Consider the following 21,266-nt stretch of genomic DNA (forward strand, 5'->3'; position numbering starts at 1 on the left):
ATGTGATTAAAAATTAATACTGCATGAACTTAAGTTTACAAAATTTATTTAACTTGCTGGTAATATATCGGATGTATAATATACTTGCTTATTTTTGTAGGAAGGGGTGGCAAGGAAATCAAGGAAATTGTTAAAAGAAGACTTGGCTCAGGTGGACTATGATTACGCAGGCCCAAATCCCAAGCATGACCCAAGAAAAGGAAGAGGTGGCAGAAGCCTTTGAAGGATTATTATGATTTTCACCTAAAAAAAAAAAAAAAACATTTTACACTTTCTAAATATGCGAATATACGAGCAAATTTTTATACTCGGTAACATTTTACCATAATGCTCACCAATAAAGTTAACAAAATTGTGAAGACTCACAACCGATATAAATAATGTTAAAAGCGAATGGAGTTATGAGATGCCACAGCCCCAGACTTGTGGCCGTCATCAACAAGAATCGTTGTGAAGTTAAATCGTCACATTCTTCATTTTCAGGAAGAATGAATTAATTTCAGTCAATGAATAAGTCAGTTTTGAAGGACAAAGTGTTGTTTAACGTCCAAGGATGCATGCATTATTATTTTTACTCGGATTATTATAGATTTATAAATGAGAATGAAGCATATGTAGTAGAAGTATGTATTTGTACTTATTTATATGTCAATTTATTTGACAATGATGAATTTGGAATTTATTCACCACGTAAGTAGCCTCTTTTCGGATTTTATTTTTTGGTTCCAAAATAATACTCCATCGTAAATAAATTATCCTAACGATGATCCATTGAAAACAATTACTGTATAAAAATGCGGTCCGGATTCTCTCCATTTCCTCAAAAGAAATGGACATCCATTTTTTATCAACGGTCCGGATCAAATATTGTGATGATCCAACGCTTGTAATCGTTTCATAAAATTAAAAGTTTAACGGAAAGTGATAGAAAATATATTAAAACTAGGTTGTAACCCGTGAAATTCACGGGTCTGCTTTTATGATTTTAGATGTATATGCTTAATAATAACAAAGCTATATAGATAACTATTATTTTCGAATTATTATACATAAACTATCATATATTTGTGTTCATTAGTATAATCAATACTTAAAATAAAATTAGTAGACATTTTAATTACTCATTGCACCATTTTTAGAATATGTAAAGTAGTTGTACAATAAATATTTTTGTATTACAAATTGTTAGAAGACCCAGTTAATGAAAATATAAACAAAATGTTGAGTTAAAAATTTAAATTTGATTATATTTCCAATAAATGTTGATATAGCAAACAACAGTTATTGCGTGCGACTGTCTCACAATGAGACGATTCAATTTTATTAATTGATCACTCATTTACTATTATATAAATAGCGGGGAAGTGGTGATTAACCCTCATAACTTTGTACAATTATGAAATTAACCTCCATAACTTTGAATTGGAGTAATTTGGCCTCATAACTTACATAATAAGTGAAATTAAACCCCTTTATCAAAATCTCACCAAAATATCATTATATACCAACAACTATACTACCACTTATACGTATAACATACTAAAATCATACGTATTATATACTAAAAGCATTTTTTTACATACGTATGTAATTCGGTATGATTTTTTGATGAAAAAACAATTGCCAATTTTATGTGAAATTTTTTGAAACTGAAAAATAGAAATTTTTTACCCCTTTATTATGTTTTGTATATTTTTTATTTGTAATGAATTTTTTTTTTTTTGACTTCTGATTTTAACACAGCCACTTAACAATATATTTCGCAATTGATTTTTTTTACGAAAATTGTAAAAAAAGTTGAAAAATCTGTACTTCATATAAAAATAATAATTTGTTTGATTTTCGTAAAATATTTTAGTTTTTTTTATCTAATTTATGGTTTTTATTATTAACATTTTTAACTATTTATTTTGTATTTTTCATAAAAAATATAACCATTTTTACTTTTATGATATGATAAATTGAATTTCTCATGAGATTTTGATAAAAGGGGTTTAATTTCACTTATTATGTGAGTTATAGATCCTAATCACTCCAAATGAAAGTTATGGAGGTTAATTTTCACAGTTGTACAAAGTTATGGGAGTCAATCACCACTTCCCCGTATATAAATAGTACTTCCTCCATTATATGATGTACCAATTTTATTAAAATACTCCACTCATATATTCAACAAATGCGTAAATCATGTAAAAACGGAAAAGGTATCAAAATGAAACTGACTTACCGTATAAAGTTGTCTTACATTAGAATTTATAAACCACGGAGGCTAATTCACTCACTCTTCTTTACTAAGATTAGTTTTTAAAAAAAAAAAAAAAAAAAAAAAAAAAAAAAAAAAAAAAAAAAAAACTCTTATCTACATCTGGAATACTCCAGGCACACACACCTAACACGTGAGACTTCAGTAATCAATTCGTTCAATATGTTGAAAACTAAGTTCACTTTGCTACTCACTCAATCGAGCTCAACAAACTCCATTTAATCGCAACAATCGTGAAACACCATCATCTTAATCACACCTAACCCATCATATGCTACCTCCATCATCATCATCATCCTTACCAATCGTGAAACACCATCATCTGCTACCTATTATCATTCAGACTCATCGGTCAAATACCTTCTTTCAAGTGACGGATGACGACGGGAATGCAGTTGAATGCCATAGCATAGTTGTGAAATTTTCTCTTTTTTTTTGAAATTTATGAACGATGGTGATAGATGAAAACGTTTGGTTGAATGTAAATTTTATACTCCCTCAATACCACACCAATGGTAACATTGACTTTTTCACACTTGTCGAGACACGTTTTGCAACGTAAATATCTTTTGTTACGCATTATTAAAAATTATAAAAATTTGATATTCTTATAGCATTCACGACGATAAATCAAACAAGATCTTACATGACTATATTTTTTCTTATAGATTAAGAATAATATCGAAGATTCCCTACGATCATAAATAGTGGCAAAACGGTCAATGTTACCATTGGTCTGGTATGAAGGGAGTAGTAATTTAGGTAGTAGGGTTTAACTGATTAGCAATATTTTGGGAGGATATTAATTGATTTCTTCCCTAAATATAGACAATCAGTTCTCAATTTTATCTAATTTTAGTTTTATTTTGGGGAGGATATTAATTGATTTTTCTAAATATCTTTTTTTTTGAAATCACCGTGCTTTATTTGCGAAGTGACGTTGACTTGGACTTATCAATCAATTATCAATGGAAATTGCTTTGTTTGAGTGAAATTAGGAAACAAATTAGGAAACAAAAATAAAGATATAGGATATAAAGATATGGAATATGGAATATACCATCACTATCATCTAAATATATAATCATATATAGATATGGAAATTTCCACAATAATCCCGTTGACAAATTTATTATCACCAATTTTTTTTTTTCACTGATGCTCTTATACTGCCACGTGGGATAAAGCTTGTAAATTATGATGCCACGTCAGCGAATGTGGCTACTGCATTAGAGAAATATATGATTTGATATTCTTATAGCATTCACGACGATAAATTAAACAAGATCTTACATGACTATATTTTTTCTTATAGATTAAAAATAATATCGAAGATTCCCTACGATCATAAATAGTGGCAAAACGGTCAATGTTACCATTGGCCTGGTATGGAGGGAGTAGTAATTTAGGTAGTAAGGTTTAACTGATTAGCAATATTTTGGGAGGATATTAATTGATTTCTTCCCTAAAATATAGACAATCAGTTCTCAATTTTATCTAATTTTAGTTTTATTTTGGGGAGGATATTAATTGATTTTCCTAAATATCTTTTTTTTTTGAAATCACTGTGCTTTGTTTGCGAAGCGACGTTGACTTGGACTTATCAATCAATTATCAATGGAAATTGCTTTGTTTGAGTGAAATTAGGAAACAAATTAGGAAACAAAAATAAAGATATAGGATATAAAGATATGGAATATGGAATATACCATCACTATCATCTAAATATATAATCATATATAGATATGGAAATTTCCACAATAATCCCGTTGACAAATTTATTATCACCAATTTTTTTTTTCACTATGCTCTTATACTGCCACGTGGGATAAAGCTTGTAAATTATGATGCCACGTCAGCGAATGTGGCTACTGCATTAGAGAAATATATGATATGGTTGTATTAGAGAGGAAATTAAGAGAAGGTAATGGAGAGGATCTAAATTCATAAAAATGAGTCCACATAGAATTAAGCAAATCCACTTAAGGAAAGTTGTTGAATCAATCAACGGTTTTATACAAAATAAAATAAAATTTGGGTATTGTACCAAGCCGATGACTCATTCAACGGCTATGCTACAATACCACTTTTTATTTTATTTTAAAATGCTCTAGAAATATAGAATTAAGCAAATCCACTTAATGATCATCAACTGTGCTTCAAAGTCGATTATTTTCCTTGAATATTATTTTTTTACAATTCATTAAAGTTGTTGAACCGTTCAACAACTTTTAGTACAAAGCCGCTACGCGATTGAGCAGCTCCAACCCGAAGTTGGAAAAAGAAAATCAGGACTACGGGATCTATTAATTAAAACTTGAAATATCCGAAACTAAATTTGGCGCCAGGACTAAACGCCATCCACATTTTCTCTTTTTAGTTGTGGTGGCAGTAGTCTGGCAAAAGTATACCGAACCCGAAAAACCGATCGAAAATACCTGAATCCACACCTGACCGCACATCCGAAAGGTATAACTGGACTTCGCCCCGAAACCTGAATTGACCTGAATTGATTCAAAATCGAACCGAATTTGTAATATCCGAAAAAGACCCAAGATCGAATGAACCTGAACTGTTTCAACTTGAATTGTTTTAATCCGAACCGATATATACCTGAACCGATTTCAACCCGTACTTTGATGACTGAAACCGAACATTGACACCCGAAATGGCCCGTATGTACCTAGGCGTCACATCTAAGGTGTCTTTTTGTACATGAGCGTCACCCACTTGACGTCAATGAATTGATATTATATCGTAGTTCTACAAAAAAACATTATATATTACTTTTTAAAAAAAAATTATTTGTATTATACCGAATGTTTTGAATAAAGACCAAATCCCTTGACATCCGATCCGATTATGACCTGACTCGAATCTCATCTGCTCTGATATTGACCCGACTCGAACCTTATTTGCTTCGATATTGACCTGACTCGAATCTGAACCGACCCGAAATATCTACAACCGATTAAAAGTGAAAATTGAATCCAACCCGAGTTGAACCGAACTGAAATCGATAAAAAAGATAAACCGAAATTACCCGATCCGAAAGAACCCGAATCGAAACTGATCCGATTGACCCGTTTGCCACCTCTTTGCCGCTAAAACACCGAACAATGTGGCTTAAGTTATACAGTAAGTAGCTTCAGCTGCCATAGCAGGCCTCCGACAAATAGCTGTATATTTAAATATGACGCGATACAAAAAAAAAAAAAAAAATACAAAAAAAAAAATCGTTCAATTAAGATCACCGCCAATAACCGTAATCCTATTGGTATCTCAAATGAAAGCTATCACCTTCCTACTCATCTTCACAACCATTTTAGAGTAGATGATCGGAGACAAACGGCTGCACCTGCAAATACAGTACATACATATCAAGTATATCAACTCTTGCCATTTGAATTCGAACACCCAATGGTCCTGTATTCCACAAATCTAGCGTCGACTAACTTGCACTCTCTGAAAAGATGATCCAGCACCATGTAAACCTATCTGGGTAGAGCACACCGCACCTGACTATCAACTCTTTACCTACCAGGAGTGTATGAGTTAGAATTTTGCATACCAAATTCTTCAAAGGGATGCACAATCATTATCCAATCTCGAATTGTCCGACACTGAAGCCTTCTCTTCAACTAATTCATCCAAGGATATATAACATAACCGCTTCTGACGATATTAATGCCAGATTCCATTTTCTTCCATAAATGAAAACTCTCTTACTCAACTCTTTCTCCCTTTCCCCTTCCATTTTCATCTATTCCCTTCCCCTTCGTCTCCCTCCCCTTCTACTTTTGTATGCGTAGACATACAACGGCAAAGACCAAGATGTGAGCTAAATGGTTTCTAGAAATTAACCATTACCAAGGAAGTTTACTTCATAACACTGAGATAAAAGAATTCAAATAGGGCCTTGAACAATGAAATTACAAATCATCTTTCAGTTGAAATTGATTACAGAGACTAAACCGAAGATTGATACCGTCTTTTGACACCATCAAGAGGCCCTAATATAAACATCAGCAGTAAAAAAACAAGTTTGCAAATCAAATTGCTGCATTTCTAGATTAACGGGAGAAAATCGTCCAATGGTGAAATTCTGCTAAGAGTTGAGCTCATAATTCGTAAACACAAACATAAAAGGTTATGTTCTAAGCCCTCTAACAAAACACGCCCTTAGTACTCCCATCGTACGTCAATTGTCTATTTATTTTATTTTAAAGTTTTATCACTGAATTTTTTTTTTCTCTTAAAGTCACTTAATCAGAGTTGAGGTCCAGAATGGAAAAAGCTTACTTGTTCAGCTCCCCTACGTAGCATCAGCCATTTGCTGCGCATCATTTGCGGCTTTTGAAGCTTGCTTCAAGCAGAGCAAAACCCTGGCATTAAAATTAACAAATAACTAATTAGGTATATTTACGGCATTAGTGCATTATAATTCAAAGTTCAAAGCGAAGGAGTACCCAGATCAGGCTCAGAGCAAGGAATACCGAATAACAATAGGCTATCCTAGGAAAACATAATAGCTCTACCCCTACCCATTTCGAATAGATTTTAGAAAAGGTATACTCAAAAGAAGAAAGATTAAAGGACTTCAATCTGTTCAAATCTATCTGCCCCACATATTAATACACAGACTTCATTCAACAAGCTCAAATAAGGACACAACTATGTCGACAATTCGACATAACCACCATTCAGCTGTTCCGGCTTGATTCTTACATATTGTACAAGATTTTAAATCCCCCCCATGTCAATTAGTATTTTTTGGGAAGCAGTAATTAATGGGTCATGTAAGCCAAATTGCTACAGAATTACGGGATACAGAATGAATAAAATGTGCGTAGAAAACTTAAACTGGGGGTTGGGATGGACTAAGAATGCAAGATACAATCCAAACTAAAAGATTAAACAAAATAATGATCTCACAGCTCGATTATAATAAACAAAAATTTAAAACAACCCAACAATGCCCTATAAAAATTAGTCCTATAAAAATTAGTCACAACTTTTATGAGCCAAACACACATAGATACAAGCTCAGCTTCCTGCCTCAATAATCAATCAAATAGCAAAGCCAACAAAGACAACAACTTTTAAGTGCTAGAGGGAAAAAGGAGATATGGAGCAGAAACTATAAATATCAGCAATTCACCAAGTTGTTTAGCATGATGATAAATTACTTTAGCAACAAAAATGCAAAATGAAAGAGAGAAAGAAAAAGGGAAGAATCGGGTGAAAGGCAGAAGCTACATGAGCCGAGGGAACATGGCAAGCCAGGGGTACTGTCAAAGATTTACCTATGCCGCCTTTCCCCAAAGCAAGGATGGTCAAAGAGTCCACATTCTATAATGCACAAAACACACGGACAAAAAATACTCCCTCTGTCCTGCTCATTTGTTTACCTTTGGTTTTGGCACAAAGAACAATGAAAAAGGAGGGGACCAATTGTGGATACTGTTATAATGACAAGTGCACAATAGGTTATGTGGATGATCAAATTACACTTCAAAAACATTCCCAATATAGAAAGGTAAACAAAATGAATGAGACACCCAAGTAAGGAATTGTTAAACAAATGACCGGGATGGAGGGAGTATGAGTAATACACAATTCATACACATGCACCTTACTACCATAGTTTTCCCAAAAACACAAAACAGCTCCAACGTAAAATTAGCAACCAAGACCAACCAAGCTCTTGTTTCGAGTTCTCCAATAACTTATTCTAAGTAACAGCATAGAACTATTGAATTCCAACCCATTCAGGAGCAGTATGTCCAGCCATCTAGATCTCTCACCTGTGCCGTTCACAAATAACATTGTAAATTGAAAATTCATCTCAACCTAATTTATCAATGACGCTAGTGTAAATCATAAACTTCCATAATATTGTAAGCTTGGACCACTTTTAACAAAATTAATAATGGGAGAAGAGATACAAACGAAGAAAAATAAACAATCGATGAAAGAACATGAAACAAAAACTATTGCTGCAATAACGGGCAAGTCCAATGACACCACGTTAAAAAAAAAAAAAAAAAAAAAAAAAAAAAAAAAAAAAGGTTAAAGGTAAAACTTAGCTTCCCAGTAAGCTTCCAAGAGGTTCGAAAAAAACTCCACACACATCGAAATGGTACCACCCATACTTGATAATAGAAAGATATGGCAGAAATATGTAAAATTGTCCCCCCTAAAAAAATTATTCAATACCATTTGATAGCACAAAGAGCCTTAAAGGTGTAAAATTTAAAACCATTTTCAACATAAACAACACTCTTCAATCCAAATTAATTACGAAATGTGTAAACCCACATGAAAACTAATAAACCCACATATAAGCATTTTAATCATGAGCAAAAAGACTAATCTTTACCACTGTTATTACAATCAGTAACAAAAAGGACAGCCTAGGAACCACTCCATTAATATGCAGCAAAAGTAAAGTCTATTGAAGACTATCAGCACCAATTCAATCAACCATAAGTACAACGTAAAAGAAAATTAACATATGACGTAAAGGAAAGTGAATGACTGTGGGTTGATTAGCACCGAGCGGGGTATGTGAGGAGCTGGATGCCTGGGTGTGAGAGCGTGAATTCACGTGAGACGCATGAAAAAGACTATTATAGGAGCATAAGTTGGGAGTTCTCTCTTTATTAGAGTTGTTTAGTTATAGACTTGCTGAGTTGCTGACAAAACACTTACCTCTAGAATTAGTAACATCTTCATCCATCCAGGTTGCAAATCCTCAACGGTAAAGATCGTTTTCATTCCTTCTGCAATCTGATTACTTCTTCCTCCTCCTATGCAGGACAACTTAAACACTTAAATGTAACTGTAAAATGAAACACAAGTTCAACTGCTCCTCTTTCAGCCATAGCTTCTCTTTCAGCCAGAAAAATAATGAATTTTCAATCTAAAATGAATTTCTCAAACAAAACAGAACAAACACTGAAGTCTTTTGCGCTATGAATGAAGCCCTGTTATTACCATTTCTAAACTATAACCTCAATAACAATGGAGACCATAAAGCCCTTGTTTACACACTAAGATCCTGTTATTTCTAACTACTAACTACTCAATCACTCAACTCCTGATAGAAACATGAATAATGACATATAGTGAACATAGCGTTTCTTTTATCAAATACAGCAACTTTTAAAATTAAATCAGTCATCAAAGATGCGCAAAAAATTTAACCACATCTGATAACTAAAGACAAAGGATAGGAACTTATTAAAATAGAAAGGACAAAAACACAAACAAATCAGATATAGGTTCAGAAAGCATCAACCACGAAATTAAGAACTTGTAGTCTGAAATTAGTACCATAATCGCTGCGCCCATCTCATTAGGTCATTAGTCTGGAATCTTGAAAAATATACCTGGAGTAGTTGACAATGATTTCATTTCCTCACTGAGTACAGTGATGGGGTAGCCCGTGTTTAGTTTTCAATTTATATAAATACCAGAAATAACCAAATACTAGTGATATACAACGAGCCCTGACAAATTAAAGTGGGCGTTTTCCAGTGGACAATGTTTACAAAAAAGCTACTCTTTTCAGATAACTTGTTGAAAGTAGTTTCCGCCATATAACTCATATGGGATTGTAAGTTGTAACATAAATTCTAAGCTAAGTAACAAATTTAGCATTAGGGTTTTTCTCCAACTACGTTTACATAAAAAAATCTTCCCGCACAAGTGAAGGAATAATGTTTATCAAAGCTACTCTAAATGCAAAGGAAAGAAGAATATGCTACGCTAAAGATGCAAAAATGCTACATCAAAGTAAATTGTTCCCGGTCCACTCATCTTTAGCATCTGATTTATTACGAAAATAGTTTCCAAGGAGAATTTAAGATGAATCCACTACTAACCATGAGCTGCCCATTAGATGGTCACTTCTTTCCCTTCTGCATTAAATTCTCTATCTGTCGCTTAGCCTTTATCATACCTTTCTCCTCGAGTTTTCCTATCAACAATTTGTATGTGTTACCCCAAGGAACCATTCCCTTGAACACCATTTGTTCAAAAAACGAACATGCATGCTCTAGTTTTCCACTTTTACAAAGCTGATTCACCAGAAGGCAATAACCTGAGAGGTCAAGACTAACACCTTTTGTAAACATGTCGGCTAGTAGGTAGTTGAGCACCTTCATCCTCTTCTTCTGACAACACATTTTCAACAAAATTGTATAGGTTTTGACATCAGGTATGCAAGATGCCTCCTCCATATCTTTCAGCAACTCAAAAGCATATTCTTCTCTTGAATGCTTACAAGCAGCACCAATCATGGTATTGTATGTCAAGACATCGGGGACACCTTTTGGCATATTCTTAAAAATATTGCATGCATCCATGAATTTCCCAGATTCGCTAAGAACATGAATCAAGGCACTATAAAAGCTAGCATCAGGAACACACCCGCTTTGATTCATTTCATCACAAACTTCAATGGCTTTAGCTGTATCCTTTGCATTGCCTAAGGCACGCATAATAATAGTATAAGTCACCACATTAGGAGGGCAACCTTTTTGTCTCATATCATCCAAAATTGCATCAACCTTTCGGAAGTCCTTTTTGTCACAATAGTATTCAACCAAGCAAGTGTATGTATACACATCAGGTTGATATCCATACTTCACCATCTCCGCCATAGCTTGTTCGGCTTCAATAGGTTTCTTGGCCCTACACCAACCATTAACCAAGATATTAAACGTGTGACTACTCGGCTGTATTTTATCCTTGAACTGTATATACACTTTCTGAGCACACTCAACGTTGCTCGCTTTGACCAACACTTCTATTATCAGGTTCAGTGCAGCAGTTTGTCTTATCAAACCAAAGCGCTCAAATTTATCAAATGCTTCAACAACTTCATCGTGTTTCCCACATTTGGCAAGCCTTCTCATTGCCTTGGACATTGTGGCCATGGAAACTAAACCACCCAATTTGTTCATCTCTTCAATCAACTCCCACATCATTTCAAAGTTCTTTGACATTCCCAATATATCAACCATCATGTTATAACAATTTTCTGTGTGCAAATAACCCTCTTGTTGTTTAGCCCAATTGAAAAACCTAAACGAAGGGATCCAATCATGACGAAATCTCAACAAAACTTTCAGCACCAAACTCTCGGATAACTGAATTCGATCACATTCTGAGAGAGCACCGCCAACAGCATCAACCGAATCAAATCCTTCCTTTAAAATCTCACAGAGCTTATTAAGATCACTATCCACAATCTCAGCAGCTATGTGCTTGACCAGTTTGGTATGATCGCCATTTACCTTCCGTGATTCAGCCCATGCAGCAATTTTAGGCAAAACAAAATCATCTCTATTGGTAGAAGGGTTACCATGCTCGCAATACTTAATCCAGTCAGGTAGCTCAGGTGACTCTGGAGCAGTGCAAAAGGAAGCATACGTGAAGCTATTTCGACTAGCAACCTTTGGACAAAAGCCTTTCAGAGGTGCAACTTTTCGAGGCCAAAAGAGTAAAGAAAGCTTAAGAATCTTGCGACTCGACAACATCTTTCACTTGATTGATTTGCTTAACAGATGGTTTCCTGAATAACAAGCAAGTGTTATAATCCTTTTTTGCAATAACATACAATGCCCAACTAAGACACCCAAATCCTAAAATCAACAGCAAGCGAATTAAACCCGACTATATATACACACACACACAAATGTAAACCCGACTCTAACAAAGAATCACCCAACTTTAAGATAAAATTCTTACTTCTAATCAGCACCGCGAAAATAACATAAATAAAACACAAAATAAGGAATATGTATCACATAAGTAGCTTATCTAATACAACACTAATAACTAAAGCATGCAATTTTTGGTATTCGACAACAATTTGCAGTAAATGAATAAACACAGATTCTTATTTGAGATGCAGAGAAAAGCGACCATTTTATGATAAAATGTACTCGTAACTATTATCTGATAAATAAAATTTAGGAATGATCACATTTCCTCCGTCGCAATTTCTGAAACGTCACAAGGGAGACCTACTGATGAAGAAAAACCTGGAAATAAACAATTGACGTGAATATTTTAAACGGCACTCCAAATTACGAATACGGGAAACACATTTCTAATTCTAACACATTATAATCCCAATTTCTAATACGATTTCATTATACGCTAAACCTAGAATCATTTAATTGAATTAAAATTTAAATCAAAATCGAGAATTTATGCTTACAATTAATTGCGCTGGTGAATAGTGCGGTGGTGCGCGGCGAGGTCGGCGGCGGTGGCTTGAGCTGTCGATTGATTCCGACTGAAGTACCAAAGTGAGGCGTGGGACTGTGGGAATAGACTCCGGGTCAGGTTATATGAGTTAAGTCAGAATACGGGTCGGGTTATAGGGTTACGAGTTGGGCTATGGTCAGAATACGGGTCAAAAAATAATTTTTTTTTATTTTCTTTTTTTGCCATTTTTAAAAATCAGAAAAATATTCTGGGTTTTTCTAATTAGTATTCTTGTATTTTTCGAAAACTATTCGGTATCTCTCATTTTTCCGAAACTTTATTGGTAATATCATTAAGCTTAATGAAAATCTTTCATTCAAAGTGCGTCTTTTAAATGTTTATTTTATGCATTTTTTGTTGATATTTTGACAATAATTTATCATGACATTTTCTTAATCGTAAACATATTTTCTTTATAAAATTTAACTGGTTGAAAACTCAATTTTTAGTAGTTTGGATATATTAAGTACTACTTTTACTAAGTGTAGGGGTACCAGATATGTTTTTTGAAAATCAAGGGTACAACATAGTATTTTAAAAAAACACATGGCTACTAAAAAAAAAAAAAAAAAAAAGGCATATTTAATATAACTCTCTCTAACTCTTTGGGAGTACGTCATTTTATTAAAATACTACTCACGAATACTCGAAATGAGGCGATAAGGGCATGAATAATTGGAGGCCTTTTTTGAAATCTGGAGGGAGCAATATTCTAATCATACTAGTTTTAAACCCGTGAATGTCACGGGTTGTTTCATAATTTGATGATTACCTTCAAGCTAATACTCCGTTATTGCTAATAAATTGAATGTCATATTAGCTAAAGTGAATCGTATCTTATATAATTATAAAACACAACAAATTAGAGCTGGTTTTTTTTTTTTTTTTGAATATACTCGTATTAGAGTTGGTTATGTGTAATTCTTATGCCAGATTATTTTAACAAAATGATAAGTTATTTAAAACATGACCGAGATATAGACCTGTCGAATTTTGACCCAACCCACAAACCCAACTAAATCTCACCCGTTTTTTCACGGTTAAGACCCGAAAATCTTCACCTGTAAGGTTGTAACCCGTTCGGCCTGAACCCAAAATAATCCGTTAATTTAGGGTCAAAACCTGACTCGAGCGGGTTGCCCGGTTGGCTCAAATATAAATCAAATATTAACATATTAATATTTATATATATTGTTTGAAAAAAAAAATTAAAAATATTATATTTAGTCCTTTAAATTTAAAACACAATTAAAAAATCAATTTTATATAACTTTTATAATTTTTAATAATAAAATATTTTTTTAAAATAACATAATTTCTATAATTCTTCCAATATAATTAATGTAAACATTGAATAAGAATATTTATATTAAATAGGTTTTACTTTTTTTAAAAAAAAAATTATAATTTATAAAAGGCGTTAGTTACTAATTTCTTACTCATATTATGACCCCAACCCGACTCGTGACCTGTATGACTCGACTCATATTTGACCCGACATGTATGTTAACCTGCCGTCTGCCGACCCGTTTGATAGGTCAACTGAGACATTTAGACAACTTAGAGGATATATAACCCCGCTTAAATGATGGAAAAAATAATTATTCACACATTATAGAGTAAGATGCTAAAACTATTTCAAAATCCACTTTTGTAAAGAAAAATATATTCAGATTTATTAACAAATAATATATCATTTTATTTAATGAGACCGTCTCACAGAATCACAAGTTAAGAAATAAGATTGTCTCAAAAGTCACACTATCAGACGGTCTATTATTATTATTAGGGTTTTTTGATAACTGCTACCACAGGTAATCCACTTTTTGAGAACTGCTACCAAAGTAAAAAAAGTTTAAAAACTACTACCATAATCCTTGCTTCGGTAAAAAATCAGTACCAATTAACACCGAAGCCCAATTAAAATGAATCTCGGCCATTAATTTCAAATCCTTAGATTAAGTCATAATTTCTATTCCTATTTTACCCTTCCCCCCTTTCCTTGTAAGATTACCCTCATCCTTACACATTACACTCTTCTACTCAATTAATCCTTCTTTAACCTCTACTTTGTTTCTCCCTATTTTTGATTTTTTCAATTGAATCGATTCATTCATTCTTTCTCTTTGAATCTATACTATCGGGTAACATTACCCTTCAATTCATTCATTCTCTCTCTTGCTAGTCCATTAACCCCTCTTTAATCTCTCCTTTGTTTTCAAATTAGGGTTTATATTTGATGTTTTATTTATATAAAATCTGGTTTTTTTTATATTTGATTCAAAAATAAAAAATTAAGAATAAAGGGTAAAGAAGGATTTAATCAGGCAATCTATAAACAATTACCTCGGGAAATTAATTAACATCTGAAATTTTTACTACTAATATCTAAATTAAAGGTAAATTAAGAATTAAGAATAAAGGGTAAAGAAGGAAAACAAAACTAAGAATGAGAAGAAAATGCCGACAAATTGGGGAAAGGTAAAAAAAGGGTACTTTGGTGGATGAATTATAACCTAAATCTGGGAATGAGAAGAAATTCTTCAAATAATTAAGAAGAATGGCAGGTTCGATTTGTTTTAGATGAAGAAATATGAGAAAGTATGAGTTAGTGAGGTTGATTAGTTAGGCTAGAAATTGTGTTTTATTACTGGTTAACAAAGGGGAAAGGTAAAGGGAGGGGTAAATTTGTCTTTTCAATTGAAAAATTGAGCTTCGGGGTTAATTGGTACTGGTTTTTTAACGAACCAAAGATTATGGTAGCAGTTTTTAAACTTTTTTTACCTTGGTAACAGTTCTTAAAAAGTGGATTACTTGTGGTAGCAGTTATAAAAAAACCCTTATTATTATTAGATGGTTAAGAATACGCTTATTTTTGTCAAGAATATCATAATATAGAAATTTAAAAGAATATATTACTAATTTGCGAATTTTAAAATATACTCCATGATGTTTATATATTTTAATAATTTGTTTTCTTTCTTTAAAGATGATATTAGTATAGGTTAGAATCATTAAAAGCACAACAGGAAGGAACCTTTTGTAAATGATATATCTATTTTAAAAGGAAGGAAATTTTTTTGTAAACAATTCATAGCCAATCGCCAATGATTTAACATTTCATTAATCTAACTGACGATTTTTTTGTTGATGCCAATAAATGTGACATGTCATTTTTAGTGTTTTTTGTGACGGAAATTTTGAATTTATATAATTTTAACATTTTACAAGCGTAAATTTGATATTTTACGAGTGTAAATATAACATTTTAAGAGTGTAAATTTATTTTTTTGTGGCGGAAATTTTGAATTTATATAATTTTAACATTTTACAAGTGTAAATGTGATGTTTTTCGAGTGTAAATGTAGTATTTTAAGTGTAAATTTGAAGGTTTAAGGAGTGTAAATTTGGTCATTTTAGTGTGACTTTGGTCCTTTATAAGTGTAACTTTGGGGTACTTTACGAGTAAAACTTTAGTCTGACTACTAACAAACACCACCACGGTCGTCCTCCACCACCAATTCATATCCACAAAAATATACTAGTGCAAATTTATATAAATTTAACGAGTGTAAATGTACAAATATACGAGTGTAAATGTAAAGAAATATGAGTGTAAATATAAAGAAATATGAGTGTAAATGTAAAAAAATATGAGTGTAAATGTAAAGAAATACGAGTGTAAATGTAAAGAAATACGAGTGTAACTGTAAAGAATGAGTGTAAATCTGAAAAATGAGTGTAAATGTAAAGAAATATGAGTGTAAATGTAAAGAAATATGAGTGTAAATATGAAAATTGCGTGTAAATGTAAAGAAATATGAGTATAAATGTAAAAAAATACAAGTGTAAATGTAAAAAAATACGAGTATAAATATGGAACAATAACAATAACACCAACAAATATTAACAACTAACTTTATTATGAAAGTTAGAAAAAAAAAACAGATCTTAAAAAGACTAAGTATCTATTTTATAGATCTAAGAATAAAAGTAGATCTAAAAATTTTAAAAAAGCTTTTCGAGTGTATCTATTTTGAAGATTTAAGAAGAATAAAATAAAAATATCTCACAATATAAAAGAAGACAAATTTTTAAAAGATGAGATTTAAAAAATATAAAACAAAACCATACCAAAAAAAAAAAAGAAAAAATTGAAAACAAAACCAGGAAAACCAAACATCAGTTACACCACATCTTTTAAACACACTCAATCTAAACATGATAAACAAAAGAACAATAAAAAAAAAAAAAAAAAACACCACATCAACCACTTGAAATTCGTATAAATGCAGCATAAGATTAACAATGACATATACTAAGCACTAAACCGAAAAACTTAACATTGTATTATTATAATGTATCCAACATAACAGCAGGCCGAAATTAGAAAAATGAAGCGACGGAAAATGGCTAGTTGTGCGTCGGGGAAGCGGCATTTTTCGTAGATCTGGGTTCGTGAGGGGAAGTAGCGGCGGTTGTGGTTGTTGGAGGTGCGGCTGTGGTGGTTGTGGTGTTGGAATGGTGTCGTCGGATATGGTTGTTGCAGTGGTGTTGTGTTGTCGGGGTGGTGCATGGTAAAAATGGTGGTCGGAAGGTGCAAGGGGAGTGGGTGGTTGTCGGGTTGTGTTAGGTTGTGGTGGGTGGTTGGTTGTAGACGAAAAATGGTGGTCAGAAAAGGGCGTGAGGCGTGGTGGTTCGGGTTGTGGGCGTGAGGCGTGACCAGATCTGGACAATAAAGAAGGGTTGTTGTGTCTTGTTGTTGTTGTTGGAGCCGACACTGGTGTTGGGGGAGGAAGAAGATGAGGGTAGTGGTGGAGAAAGGACGGGATCTTCTCAGATCCGATTTTTTTTTTTTGGCTATGGCGGGGTGCTGGTGGTCGGGGTTTCGACAATGGTGGTGGTGTGGTGGCTGACAGGTCGGTGGTGGTGAGGATGAGAGGAGGGAGTTTTTATTTTTTTGGTTTTTTGAATTTTTTGGTTTTTTGGATTTTTTTTTGGTTTTTAGAGAGATGGAGGGATGATATTTTATATTTATGTGATAGGAGAGAGAAGTGAGTGGAAAAAGAAGGTTTATATAGTGAAATTAGAGGTTTGATTAGTGATGGTAGTGAGGGAAAGTAATTAATTAGTAACAATTCCATCTTTTTTGCACTAATCTCTTCTTTTTCCTCTTCAATCTCAACCCTCCATCCCATCTTTTTAAGGACTCTAAATGAGACTTATGGACTCAATGAAAAAGGGTGGACTCACTTGATCCTTCTTCTATATATATATATATATATATATGAATGATTAGATAGTTAACTTATTATATTGACACGTTTGAAAAAAATTGAATAATTATTTCAATATTAAAAGTTATAAAAGTAATATAAAATTAATTTATTAATTGTTTTCTAATTTAAAGTACTAAAATTAATTATTATTTCAAATATAATATATAAATATTAATATTTAATAAAAAATTCAATTTATCTTTGACCGAACGGGTCATTCTGTCCAGGTCGAATTTCGACCCTTAATTAACGGGTCAGTTCATTTTGTAGTCTATTGAAAGACCAAAGTGAGGCGTGGGAATAGATTGTCAAACATGTCTGTTCATACGAGTTGGGTTAGAATACATATCGAGTTATACGGGTTACAGGTTGGGGCGTTAGGTTATCAACAGAATATGAGTCAAATTAGTTATTAACGCCTTGAGGAATATTTAATATTTGGAAAATTCTACAGTGTACTTGATAGGCTATCGCGTACCTATGCAAAGATAAATTCCCTAAACACAAGTAAATGTAGTAATAGGGGTCGAACCACAAGGAAACGGGAATTACGTCGAGAATTGCTACGGGCAGATTTTTATCAATGTCGATTTCGATTTTGGTTTGATTTGGTTGTTTGATGATTAATAAAAATTATGATGTAAATTATATAATAAAAGAGAGTCTAAGGGGTTCGAGTCACACATGCAAAGGTAAACATATGATTATGACAAATTCGGTACTAATAACATTGTCAATTGCTTAGGCTTAAAGATACCCACCTTTCGGCATTAGCATCAACCATAGATCGGGTCCTAGAGAAACTCTCGTCCGTGACCAGGTCGTCCTACTACACATGCTTAGTCTAATTCAATTCCGTGCCTTTTGACTTATAGAATGAATGAACAAACTTAATCAATTGAATAAGGCCTTAAACAAAGATTAAACATTATGGCACAAACATGCGATAGAAGCAATATGAACAATATTATTATTGATTTATTTTATCATGTTATATATTTGATTTATGCATGACTCCCCTAACCCTTAGACTAGGAGATTTAGCTACTCATATTAAAATGTAAATTGCAAACTATATTATAAGAAATATTAAACATGGTTATAAGATTTATATTAATTAGATGATATAACATGAGAAAAGAACAATGCTAATGTAAAATGAAATACTTGATTATAAACTATGTGGTAACTAAAATAGAAATGTAGAGATGTAAACTATAAATAGAAATACCTTAAAAGTAGAGAACTTGTATGGAAAAACAAATAACCAAAGTAACGTGAATAAAAAATGCTTGAACAATAACTTGTAGAACAAAATGTTGAAGGATTAAACTAAGGAAAGCTTAACAACTTGTAAACTAAAACGAGAAAACTAATGAGAGAAATATAATGCTTAAGACTATTGTAAACTAAAATGAGACGTAAAAATTGGATGCTAAAACCTTGGAACACCTCTCCTATTTATTGGAGAGGAGAAGGAAACGTAAATTTCCTAGATGCATGCGGCCCCGATCGGGGTCGTGTGTTTCCGGGTATATTCTCTTAATTCCTCACTTAATTGCTTGAGGAATCCAATGTTTGCGATAAATGATCCTTAATGCACCCGATTAATGCTTCATAAATCCTTCTATGAGCATCCAAATGAGCATCCTAAGCTTGTTGGAATCTTATGATTTCCACCTTGACTTGGACTTGAACATTGGGCTTTGACTTTGATTGTTGGCAACATTTGCAATTCTCACTTCAATCCAACAAATCTTCATGCAAACACCCATTCAAACACTTCCATGCTAGTCCAATATTAGGTCTTGTTTAGCTTAGTGGACTTAGTGTACAAAATGATAGGAAAAAGCCTCTAAATGCTTAGATTCCTACAAAAACATGTTAAGACAAGCAAATACACTAGAACAACAAATATTAGCTTATGACACTATGATAAGTGCTAAATAACAAATAAAACGGAGCTAATATAGGGGATGAAAGTATATAAAATATGCACTTATCAAACTCCCGCAAGCTAAACCCTTGTTTGTCCTCAAGCAAGAAACCATATCCCATCAAATGCAATATCCCAAACAAGCTAAGTATAATGATTTAAAAACCCGAAACAACATGGGCAAGGGATAAAGCAAAACATGGATGAGATTTATATGACGGCGTAGCATAGAAAACTTTGAATGAACCTTTAAGCTCTTGCATGATCTTTAGACTTATGGACTCTCACGGGGCACTCAACTTCTTTTATGTGAAAGGACAATTTTGTGAATAAACACTCGACTATCCTCGACCTATAATAATGTGCCCGCAATCTAATATGGTATTCAATCAAAACTAGTAAGCCAAAACAATCAAATGTAAGTATGATAAAGAAGCCAAAAGGGTATGAAGAAGACAAATAAACATGGGTAAGAAGAGGGAACAAAAGAATTATGGTAATGTGGAGCTAAGTCAAGCTAGCAACTACCAAATGTAAGGATGCTCAATCCCATTTCTAACCCAATTTGCAATTTAAATCATTAGAAAACTCTCCAAAATATATGAATAATGTATGAGAGTTTATTACATCAACTTCTTCTTCTCTTTTTTTCTTCTCAATTCATACTTATTTTCTTTCATGTTTTTTTTCTTATTCATTCGTTTTTCTCATCTTTTTTCATTCTCATTTTTTCGTGCTTTTTTCGATTTCCTTTTTCTTTCTTTTCTTTTCTCAACTTTTTCTTTCCCTTTCATATTCTTTCTTTTTCTTTCTTGAGCATTAAGACCAAGCTCACATGATATTCAACTTTGAAAAAAATCCCAATTGAGCACCCAAACAAGCTACTAGCTCAACAAGGTAGGCAAGTTATAATGTAGTTAGGGAAAATTGTTTGTGAAGGGGTCAAGAAGGCAATTATATTCATGTGCATGGCTCCAAAATGTTATAACAAGTGAATGCATGCTTACCAAGAGATGACATGAGAACCATACTTATGCGTTTTGATGAAACACACATTATAAGGAGACACCTACACCCACCTAAAAGAGACCGGATATGGATGCGTCGGTCTAAAAGAGGCTCTACCTTACCATTTTGTAGCTTGCCACAAGTCAAAATCAAGCCTATTCGGTTCATTCTTCATCTCCCACCTACTATGTCAAGACATCCCCATGTAGCTAATATCCTATCATTAAAGAATAAATCATTAACAATGAGCCATTATTAGGATAAGCAAAGAGGAAACTAGGTTGCAAGCAAGCGCAAAGCAAAAATTTCTCTCAAAATTTTTCAAATTTCTACACTACATGCAACCTATGCTATATGCAAATGCAATATCTCCCCCCAAGCTAAACATCACATTGTCCTCAATGTGCCAACTATCCAAATCACCCAATCAAACCATAAAAATGGCTCAAAGCACAAAACAAGGACTAGAGGTTATGTTTAATGGGTTGCAAGATCT

The 21,266-nt window shown here is 33.0% G+C and overlaps 1 protein-coding gene and 1 pseudogene across 2 annotated transcripts; both read right to left on the reverse strand.

Moving 5' to 3' along the window:
• Positions 1 to 6,163: 6,163 nt before the first annotated feature.
• LOC141606408 (pentatricopeptide repeat-containing protein At3g22670, mitochondrial-like) overlaps positions 6,164 to 21,266 on the reverse strand; it is a 43,263-nt pseudogene continuing 28,160 nt past the window's right edge.
• LOC141606409 (pentatricopeptide repeat-containing protein At3g22670, mitochondrial-like) lies at positions 7,248 to 12,720 on the reverse strand. 2 transcript variants are annotated; one of them, XR_012526709.1, is made up of 4 exons: positions 12,498 to 12,695; positions 10,153 to 11,846; positions 8,978 to 9,075; positions 7,248 to 8,070 (listed from the first exon to the last, which is right to left on the reverse strand). XR_012526709.1 is itself a non-coding variant. In XM_074425524.1 (2 exons), exon 2 carries the CDS (start codon positions 11,809 to 11,811, stop codon positions 10,174 to 10,176), a length of 1,638 nt encoding a protein of 545 aa, XP_074281625.1. In that variant the 5' UTR covers positions 11,812 to 11,846; positions 12,498 to 12,720; the 3' UTR covers positions 9,858 to 10,173. The 2 variants fall into 2 exon arrangements, 1 of the variants encoding a protein (XP_074281625.1); XM_074425524.1 differs by lacking the exons at positions 7,248 to 8,070; positions 8,978 to 9,075 and having other exon boundaries at positions 9,858 to 11,846; positions 12,498 to 12,720.

This window comes from Silene latifolia, chromosome 10 (genome assembly GCF_048544455.1).
Source record: "Silene latifolia isolate original U9 population chromosome 10, ASM4854445v1, whole genome shotgun sequence".
Lineage (NCBI taxonomy): Eukaryota > Viridiplantae > Streptophyta > Magnoliopsida > Caryophyllales > Caryophyllaceae > Silene > Silene latifolia.

Coding starts and splice junctions, on each gene's coding strand:
- LOC141606409 (XM_074425524.1), bottom strand. CDS start 11,811: ATGTTGTCGAGTCGCAAGATTCTTAAGCTTTCTTTACTCTTTTGGCCT.